The following is an 11169-nucleotide window of genomic DNA, read 5'->3' as shown; positions in this document are numbered from 1 at the left end:
AAGTTACCATTGTGAGCAACTGAAGGTTAATCCTTCTGAGGAACTCGGCAGGAATAGTGTTTTCCAACATGAGAGGGCACAGACATCACCCTACAGATTCCCAGGACCTACTGCTTGAGATTCTGATTCAGTAATTGGGGGTGGGTTCCACAAATTTTAATTACTAACCAGTTCCCAACCAATATTGTTGCTACTGTTACTGGTCAGTGGATACTTTGAGTAAGCAGAGGTGTAGAACACACTTTCAAAGACTTATCCCACCCAAGAGGCAAGGGAGGAGTATTTAACCAATTCCCATCAGTTATTGTTTAAAACGACTGCGCTCAAACAGCATTAACACTCTGGTACTTCCTCTGCCTCCTCCTAGGCAGAAGAGGTATCTGCAGCCAAAAGACACCCCTCGGGAAACGAGTCATGCACTGGCAGCTGCAAGTCAGGCTGGTATGTATGAAAATGAGGGATGCCCAAGAAATGTGAGCTGGGCACAGATAGCATTTGCTACATTGCTATATTGTCATGGAGGAAAATAAACAATTAACCAAGAAATTATAAATAAATCACAATTGTTATATGTGCTTTAAAAGTAAATTACATGAAACTACCCGTAAAGATAGCCTCTCATCTTATTACAGATGGAAACTTCCTAGAGTTGTGGACCAAAAAAATGTACTGTTTCACAAATATGGTTAAACACCAACTCCAGCCCAATACTGTATAGCATTGTCCCTTACTGAATGTATAGTATCTTATCTGAAGTCACTCTGATTGGCAGTTTACATTAGAAATGTGTGCAGAATCATTAAATTTTCATTTTTTTTCATCTGGGTAGAACTTAGCTAGGATTTACTCTGCTTTATAAACATTAAATTACAAACATGGAATGAAAACAATGTTTATTTCAATTGCTTTTTATTTATATTTTCATCAAACAGTTTCATCAAGAGAAAGCCCAAACCAGTAATGCATTTTGAGAAGTATGTTATAATTACATAAGATGGCTTATTTTGCAAATCCATACTCACTTTCCACTCTGAAAATATTTATCTCCTTAAAGCATCTAAAGAATTAGCAACTGTGAAGTTAGGGAATAGACCATAAAACTGCCTTTACTTCTGACACCAACAGCAAGTCTGTGAGTTCCAAGATCACCCTCAGATTTGGTAATTCGTTAAAAGGACTCACAGAACACACTGAAAGATATTATATTCACAGTTATAGTTTATTATAGTAAAAGGATACCAGTTAAAATCAACCAAGAGAAGGAACACATCGGACAGAGTCTAGGAAAGTAACAAACGGGGAGCTTTCAGTCATCCTCTCTCATGGAGTCATGGACAGCATTACTTTCCTGGCAATGACTGACAATTCACATGAAGTATTGCCAACCAGGGAAGCTCACCTGAGCCTTGGTATTCAAAGTCTTTACTGGGTCTCAATCACAGCGGTGTGGCTGACTATCCAATCTCAGTTTCTGACCCCTTAGGAAGGCAAGCTGTTATTGCTTTACTCAACGTCTCCATCCTAAATCATATTGTTACTACCTAAATTGGGCCAAGCTTCCTAGGCAAATAAAGACACTCACTAGCCATGACATTCCAAGGGCTTGGAGGTTACCTCCCAGAAGCCAAGAGCAAAGGCAATACCGCTTTTGGGGCAAGATTAAATTCTTTACTGCATTGCACCTTACTCTGCTCTCACTGTAAGTGGTCACTGCATTTTTTTAAAGCCCTGAAATTCTTCATCTTACAGAGCTTAACTGCTACATTATGATATTGATAAAAACAGAACTAGGTGTGTACTTTCATAATTAATGTACTTTCAATATTGCTAGACTTAGATGCATATTTGGAAAAAAAATCAGTTGACTTGATATTTGAAACCAACCCAAAATTCACAGCTCAAGTTTATTCTACTGTCATCATTATAGTCTTCTTTTTCTATGTATCAGTCTTCACTGGTATAGTATGCAATATTTTTGCAAAATAATGCTCAGGATAACCAATCCACAATGGAATACCTTTCATTTAGTATCAGGATAAAATCTGGCCTTTTGAAAAACTATCAACATACATATATCAGATAATTATATTCCCCTTTCATGAGTTGATCATTAAACTGGAAGAAAATACTTAGGAGCTTATTGTGCTTTGTAAGATGGCAAAAATAACTTCCTAAAACTAGCTAAAAACCTGAAGACTGCTACTATTTAAACTTTAGCTGTTGGTGTCTCCAAATTGCAATGCCTCAAATCACCTCTGCAACACAAACTCTTGAGTGATACATCTGTGTATAAAAATGTAACATGAAACCATTTTTTTCTTTAAAGGCAAAGAAACCTCTAACAATTTTATTTTGGGTTCAGTTAGATACTAGAATGCCCTCTGCTGTGTACCTTGAAATATATCAAAACAAGTGTCAATTTTAGAGTACAAACATTTAAAATCTTTATACAAAATAAGCGTTGTCTTAGAAACAAAGCCTATATTTTAGAATAGGAAATCTTGTTATAATATTTATGAAAAGAATCTCAGCAACACTAAAATTAGTAACACAAATCATTTTTTTAATTTCAAACAATTCTTTTATAAAAACATTAAAACATCTTTTAATCCTACAGAACATTTTCCTTTGAATTAATAGCACCAACAAAAAAACCATGTTATGCAAATAGAAAAGATATGTGTTATCTACAAATTAATGCTAGAATTTTTAAACAGGACTGTAATATTAAAGAGAAGTAGCTAACAAAATTATTATAATGAGGACATAAAATATATTAGGTATTATTTTCTATCTTAAATATCTTGAAAGAGAACTTTTGCCAGAAAATGCAACTGCAAAGAATATTAAAATAAATGCAACAAGGAAGGAAGCAACTAAGCATATTTTAACCCATAAATAACAGCATATCATTATAATATACTGAATAATCACATAAAAATGCTAGTAAATTTACAAACATATTATTTTCTAAAAACTCTACCATACACCAAAGCTATTAAGGAAATGGCTACATACAAATTAAATACATACATTAATAATATTAAAATGTTTTAACATGAACCGTGAATATACACTCTGAACACTGTCAGCTTATGCTTAGCTACTTTTTCTCATTTCTTATCATGTTAATGAAATTTTCAACATTTACTATTGTTTTCTAAGGGCAAGTGAAATTCTACATCCTAGGTTGAGATTTTAGAATATTAGTTGTTCTTAAGGATTTCCTGCCCTCCAGTGGTATCTGCCTTTATATTTCCACTGCACCTTTCAAGGTCGCAAAGAGAAACATCACTTCTACATGTACATTTTGAAATTAGATCACATTGTATGGCAGCATCTAATTTTTCCTCCATTATAGATTCACTGTCTGTTTGTATCCCTGCATCACATCTTGTAGCCTGCAGAATGCAGTTATCATTGGTTTTGTTTTGCAAAATGTGGGCTGAGTTGCACTGCGACTGTGGAAACTGATCTGTATTATTTTTCACTGAGAACTGGTAGAAATTCTCATTCTGTTTGTGAATTTTGTCATTGTTTTTAACAATCCTGTCACCTGAAAGTTTTGCCATCCTTTCTACATAAAAATTGTTCATTTTTTCCTTGGTTTTGATGGTCATCCTATTTGAATCTTCAATTTGCTGTGATATTTGATCTTCATCTTCAGATGGCTAAAAAGAAATTATGAATTTTGCTATAAACGATGCTTACATTTTAAAAATGCATTCAATCACTTCAAAGAATATATTCTTAAAATCCCAACTATAGAAAATTTCTAAATACAGAAAAGAGTTTGGCAAGTTACAAATCAAAGCAGGTATATCATCAAAGAGTCTTCAACCAATAATCTGCCATACCTCCCAGGAGGCTATGAATTCTAAAATAGCAGTAACAATAATAATCTTTGTAATAAAAATGCAAAAGAGGTAAAAAGGAGAAGGGAAATTTTGTCTTTTATTAGTCCGTATAATCACAGGCTCTATCATCTGTCTACCCTTTCAACAGATGAAATGATATACAGCATACTTCCTCCACTTAAAAAGAGTAGACTAGAAGCAGTACCTTCGAAGGAAACAGCTAACACATATAACTTGTTCAATTATTTATTGATTCATTAAGTAAAAAATAACTACTTGTATGGTTTTTATGGGCCCAGTCCAATGAAATATATATATATATATAATCTTAAGAAGATAACATAACTTAAGAAGAGCATCAGGTAATAGGAAATTAAACAGACAAAGAAAAGTTAAGTAGCAATACATAAGCAATACATATCTCAACTGTTATATAAAAAGACAACCTTTAAGAACTTTTTTTTAAGAACTTTTTAATAGGTCTAGATTTCAATTTTCTAAGCATAAATTTTTCAAACTTCTTGAAAAATTTATCTTTTAATTACTGAATTAATGAAAATATTCTTTTAATGAAAATTTTATATAAAATATTGATTATTCAAGTTAAAAATACAAAGTTAATATAAAAAACTAAATATAAAAAGGGGTATAGGCTTTAGCTGATTGACACTGGAAAATGTATATTTCAAAATAGCTAGTAGATACATCTTAAAATGGTCTGAACACAGAGAAATAAATACTTCAGGTGATGGATATCCTAAATATTCTGGCTTGATCATTACACATTTGAGTCATGTAACAAAACATCATATATACCCAATTAAATACGTACAAATATTATACATCAATAAAAAATAAAAGGTAAATCTAAACGTGCTTCTTTAGTGATGCAATTTGAGTTATACTCTTTCAGAGAATTGAACAGTTTAACAAATAGACAAACTTGTAATCTAGTGTTGATAACATGCCATTGGTGATTTTTTTTTTTAATTTTTTTGAGACAGGGTCTCACTCCATTGCCTGGGCTGGAGTGCAGTGGCACAATCATGGCTCACTGTGACCTCAACCTCCCAAGCTCAGGTGATTCTCCCACCTCAGCCTCTCCAGTAACTGGGAGCATAGGCACACGCCACCACGTCTGACTAATTTTTTGTATTCGTTTTTGCCATGTTGTCCAGGCTGGTCACGAACTGCTGGGCTCAAGCAATTGCCCACCTCAGTCTCCCAAAATGCTGGGATTATAAGCATGAACCAATATGCCTGGCTAAGTGATATTTCTTACCTTTGTTCATAAGTACTTATTATAATGTGTTTATGCATATACATTTAAAATGTAATTATAAGCAGGATCCCTTAGAAATGCATTATTTGCTCTTTTCTTTCAGGGAATGGAACTAGTTAACAAATAAAGAACACTGTAATATAGTGTTGAGAACATGCTATTAAAGGACAGTCATCTCTTCCTTTCTAAGGCCTCATTTGCATGAGTTTACATATACACAAGCAAAAGCTAAATCTAAGTACAGTTCTTTTAAAAAAGAAAGAAAAGGAAACTTGTGAAGGAAAATGTACTTTTGTGAAATACCTTTTTATGTTGTATTAAAAATGTAGCTTTTATGTGGATGCAGGATTGCTATGACAAAGGCATACTTTTAGATGCTAATGTGATTTGAGAAAAAGTGAAGCCATTATATGACAACTTAAAGCAAAAGGAAGCTGAAGGATCTAATGCTAGAGAATTTAATGTCAGCAAAGGATGGTTTGATAATTTTAGAAACAGCTTTGGCTTAAAAAATATCAAGGTAATAGGGCAAGCAGCTTCTGCAGACCAAGAAGCAGCAGACACATTCCCAGATGCCTTTAAAGAAAATCACTGAAGAAAAAGGATATCTGCCTAAACAAGTTTTTAATGGAGACAAAAGTGCCCTATTCCAGGAAAAAAAAAATGTCACATAGGATATTTATTAGGAAGGGAAGCAAGCACCAGGATTTAAGGCAGGATGGGATAGGCTAACTCTACTGTTTTGTGCAAATGCAGTCAGGTTTATGACCAAGATTGCCCTTATTTATAAAGCTGCTCACCCTCGTTTTGAAGGGAAAGATAAACACCAATTGCCAGTTTCTCGGTAATACAACCAGAAAACCTGGAAAACAAAAACTCTTTTTCTGAATTGATTCCATCAGTGCTTTGTCCCTAAAGTCGGTAAGTGCTTTGCCAGTAAGGGACTGCCTTTTAAAGTTATTCTGATATTGCTAATGCCCCTGGCCACCCAGAATCCCATCAGTTCAACACCGAAGGCATCAAAATAGTTTACATGTTTTGAAGCACAACATCTCTAATTCAGCCTCTAGATTAGGGAGTCACAGTGACCTTTAAGGTTCATTATACATTGTGCTCTATGGAAAGGATGGTCAATGCGATGGGAGAGAACCCAAGAGAGAGAACATCATAAAAGTCTGGAAGGATTATACCATTGAACATGCCATTACTGTTATAGAAAAAGCCATGAATGTCATCAAGACTTGGAAAAGAAATCCCTGCAGGAGAAAACTGTTGTAGATGTTAAACATGACTTCATAGGATTTACAAGAGCTAATCAAGAAAATCATGAAAGAGACTGTGGATATGGCAAAGAAGGTGAAAGGTAAAGGGTTTCAAGATATGGAGCTTAGAAAAATTAAAGAGCTAATAGATACCACTCCAGAGGAATTAACAGAAGACAACTTGATGGAAATGAGTACTTAACAACCAGGTACAGACAACAAGCAAGAAGACATAAAAGAAGCAGTGCCAGAAAAATCTGACTTTAGACAATCTGGCAGAAGTGTTGATTACTCAAGACCTATTTTGATTTCTTTATGACATAGACCTTTCTATGATACAGGCTCTGAAGCTAAAGTAAACAGTAGAAGAAGGATTGGTACCATATAAAAACATTTTTAGAGAAACGAAAAATCAAAAGTCAGACAGAAATAACGATGTATTTCCATAAAGTTACACCAAGTGTGCCTGCCTCTCCTGCCCACCATTCTACTTCCTCCACCTCTTCTGCCTCTGCTACCAATGAAACAGCAAGACCAACTCTGCCTCTCCCTTCTCCTCCTCGGCCTACTCAACATGAAGATGATGAGGATTATGATGATTTATGATGATCTATTCCTACTTAATGAATAGTAAATATATCTTCTCTTCCTTAAGATTTTCTTAGTAACATTTTCTTTTCTTTAGCTTACTTTATTGTATAAATATAGTATATAATATATACAACATACAAAATATGTGTTAATCAACTGTTTATGTTATCAGTAAGGATTCTGGCCAACAGTAGGCTATTAGTAGTTAAGTTTGGCGGAGTCAAATATTTTATTCAGATTTCTGACTGGACAGCATCCCTAACCCCTGCATTGTTCAATGATAAACTGTACACACATAATGTGTGTGTATGTATGTGTGTATACATATACATATATATGTATATATGTATGTATATAATGTATCTTGATAAAAGGATAAAAGGTGTTTTGTAAATGGCAATAAATGCATTTTTACAAATGTGAAAAATGGTACTCATGGACATTTTTATTTACATTTTTATTTTCTACATTTTTAAATGTTGTACTTTTTTTAATTTTTTACCTTTTTGTTTATATTAATTTTTACTTCCACTATTTAATTGACTCAACATTTTTATAAGGTAAAGGTAAACTATGAGAAAAACAAATAATTATTAATATAGCATGTATTAATATGTGAAACAAGCATCACTTACCAAATCTGAACTAGAACTGAAACAGCTGTCTGTTGGTCTTGGAGAGTAACTAGTAGACCGACTACTCTGTGCAGAATCAAGAGCTGAAAATAAAGGTTTAATACATGAATAATGGTATTTATGAATACTCTACAACATACATATGCCAGGCAGAAGATATCTGCTGATAAAACAAATTTAGCTAACAACACAAAACACTTTAAAATGCACCAAAATTAGTTAAAATTGTGGATACTTGGCACCTTACAATTCTGACAGGATTTATGGGTCTATCTTACCCTTAAAAGATTTGCAGCTAGAAATGAAATAAGGGTGTATAACGTAAGTGAATAAAACAGAATAGAGAAAGTTGGATTGATTTTTCCAACATATGAATTATATTTTATGAACTAACAATTTAAAGTGTTAACCTGAGGGAAGGAAGAGAAAAACAAGTTATTAAGTCCTAAGGCATCAGACATTTGCCAATCTAGTAAATGAAAGTTTACTGTGCAATCAAACAATGCGAATAAAATCTATTCAAAGCATCCAGTTTGATACATTTTCATTATCTGCTTAATATTGTTATTTTACAATTGCAAGTAGAGTTTTAAAATGGGATTGAGATGTAGGTCATGAATCCCTACTATGTATAAATGATAAAGAGCAACCGTAGCTTCAACCACTCCTGTTCCCTTGTTTATGAAAATGGGCCTGCTATCAAGAGAAGCAAAAGGCTGCAGAACATGAAACAACACATACCAAATCACATGCCCTACTATATGCAATAAACCATGAGTACCTCAGGCCAGGACTGATGCTCTCTGTAACAGAATCTAGCTTCAGTCAGCTGAGAGGCAGAGAGAACTTAGCTGAACTCTGATATCCTTATTTCATCATTCTAGAAGGAAATTTATACCCCCACAAAGAAGGTTTCTCCCTGACAACGAAAGTAGAGTGCACAAAAGTGAAGGGTAGAATATTACTACTAACACATAATTTAAGGGCATTTCACCCCAATAAGTTTCATTCAGTCCATAAGTACTATAAATCCACAGTGATCAGAAGGGAAGAAATTTGTCCATTGAATGAATGTTCTCACCTTCAACAGTACAGGAAAGGGCATGCAAATGAAAATAAGTACAATTAAACACTTGTTTTGGTGACCATGGCCTTATGGTATAGTTTGAAATCAGGTAGTGTGATGTGTCCAGATTTGTTATCTTTGCTTAGTCTTGCTTCGGCTATGTGGGCTCTTTTTTGGTTCCATATAGATTTTAGAATTGTTTTTTCTAAATCTGTGAAGAATGATGGTGGTATTTTCATGGGAATTGCATTGAATTCGTAGATTGCTTTTGGCAGTATGGTCATTTTCAAAATATTGATTCTACCCATCCATGAGCATGGGATGTGCATGGTACTGGTATAAAAATAGGCACATAGACCAATGGAACAGAATAGAGAACCCGGAAATATACCCAAATACTTACAGCCAACTGATCTTCAACGAAGCAAACAAAACATAAAGTGGGGAAAAGATACCCTTTTCAACAAATGGTACTGGGCTAATTAGCTAGCCACATATAGGAGAATGAAACTAGATCCTCATCTCTTACCTTAGACAAAAATCAACTCAAGATTGATTAAGGACTTAAACCTAAGACCTGAAATTATAAAAAGTCTAGAAGATAGCGTGGGAAAAACCCTTCTAGACATTGGCTTAGGCAAGGATTTCATGACCAAGAACCCAAAAGCAAATGCAATAGAAACAAATATATAGCTGGGACCTAATTAAACTAAAGAGCTTTTGCATGGCAAAAGGAACAGTCAGAAAAGTAAACAGACAACCCACAAAGTGGGAGAAAATCTTCACAATCTATACATCTGACAAAGGACTTATATCCAGAATTTACAAGGAACTCAAATAAATCAGTAAGAAAAAACAAACAATCTCATCAAAAAGTGGGCTAAGGGCATGAATAGACAATTCTCAAAAGAAGATACACAAATGGCCAACAAACACATGAAAAAATGCTCAATATCACTAATGATCGGGGAAATGCAGATCATAACCACAATGTGATACCACCTTACTCCTGCAAGAATGGCCATAATCAAAAAATCAAAAACTGTAGATGTTGGCATGGGAGTGGTGAACAGGGAACACTTCTACATTGCTGGTGGGAATGTAAACTAGTACAGCCACTATGGAAAACAGCATAGAAATTCCTTAAAGAACTAAAAGTAGAACTACCATTTGGTCCAGCAGTCCCACTACTGGGTATCCACCCAGAGGAAAAGAAATCATTATTCAAAAAATTCAAAAAAGATACTTTCACACACGTTTATAGCAGCACAATTCACAACTGCAAAATAATGGAACCAACCCAAATGCCCATCAATCAACGAGTGGATGAAGACACTGTGGTGTGTGTGTATATATATATATATGTATACATATATGTGATATATACACATCTATATGTGATATATACACATCTATATGTGATATATACACATCTATGTGTGATATATACACATATATATACACACATATATATATATGATAGAATAAAAATGCAGCCATAAAAAGGAAGGAATTAACAGCATTTGCAATGACTAAGTGAAATAACTGAGGAATGGAAAACCAAACATCGTATGTTCTCACTGATACGAGGGAACTAAGATATGAAGATGCAAAGGCATAAGAATGATACAATGGACTTTGGGAACTTGGGGGGAAGAGTGGGAGGAGGAAGTGGGATAAAAGACTACAAATATGGTGCAGTGTATACTGCTCGGGTGATGGGTGCACCAGTCTCACAAATCACCACTAAAGAACTTTCCCATGTAACCAAATACCACCTTTACCCCAATAACTTGTGGTAAAAATTTTAAAAAAAAAGAAAACTAAAAAAAAACACTTATTGAGTAATTACTTTATGTAAGGCACTGTGATAGTTATTAGAAACACATGGTCAGAGCCCTCAAAGTGTTCAGAACCTTGTAGTGGAGAAAGATATACATTTGCTGAAGTCACAAAATAAGATGTGACATCATAGAAGATACAAAAGTAGTAGGCAGCTAAGTGTGATGAACCCCAGGCAAAGAGATTTGGTGACAATTTATAGAGAAAACATAAGTATAGAGAGTACGTTTTGAATGATGAATAAACAAACAATTTTCAGAGACAAGATGAAAAACTAACATATGGGATAGAGAGAAAAGAATGTGTAAATATTTCTAAACATTAATGGAGGTACATTTTAGATTGTCCATGATGTCACCTAAGGATGAATTAAAGAGAAGTGAGACGATGAAATCAAGTCAGTTAGATGATTAACTGAATAATCTAGGTATGAAGTGATTATGATCTGAAATAAAGCAGTGAAATTGGGATAGAGAAGCAGCAAAAGATTCAAGTTTCAAGAAGGCTTTCAAATAGCCTGAATTTTTGCCTGTATGTACATTAAAAAACTTTTGTGTATCTGTTATAACATCAATATCAAAATCTGATAAAGACTGCACACACATATACACAAATTATCTCTCTACAGGAAAAC

General features: G+C 34.0%; 1 protein-coding gene across 3 annotated transcripts in view; it reads right to left on the bottom strand.

The window, feature by feature from the left end:
- Nucleotides 1-2233: 2233 nt before the first annotated feature.
- REDIC1 (regulator of DNA class I crossover intermediates 1) overlaps nucleotides 2234-11169 on the bottom strand; it is a 94905-nt gene continuing 85969 nt past the window's right edge. For all 3 annotated transcript variants that reach the window (XM_002823103.5, XM_054527117.1, XM_054527118.1), the window contains 2 exons: nucleotides 7628-7710; nucleotides 2234-3671 (listed from right to left, as the gene is read on the bottom strand). In XM_002823103.5, the coding sequence (XP_002823149.2) occupies nucleotides 3207-3671; nucleotides 7628-7710 (548 nt within the window). In that variant the 3' untranslated portion in view covers nucleotides 2234-3206. The remainder of the gene's footprint in view (nucleotides 3672-7627; nucleotides 7711-11169) is intronic.

This window comes from Pongo abelii, chromosome 10, assembly GCF_028885655.2.
Source record: "Pongo abelii isolate AG06213 chromosome 10, NHGRI_mPonAbe1-v2.0_pri, whole genome shotgun sequence".
Taxonomy (NCBI): Eukaryota; Metazoa; Chordata; class Mammalia; order Primates; family Hominidae; genus Pongo; species Pongo abelii.
This window is presented reverse-complemented; position numbering and strand designations above follow the sequence as displayed.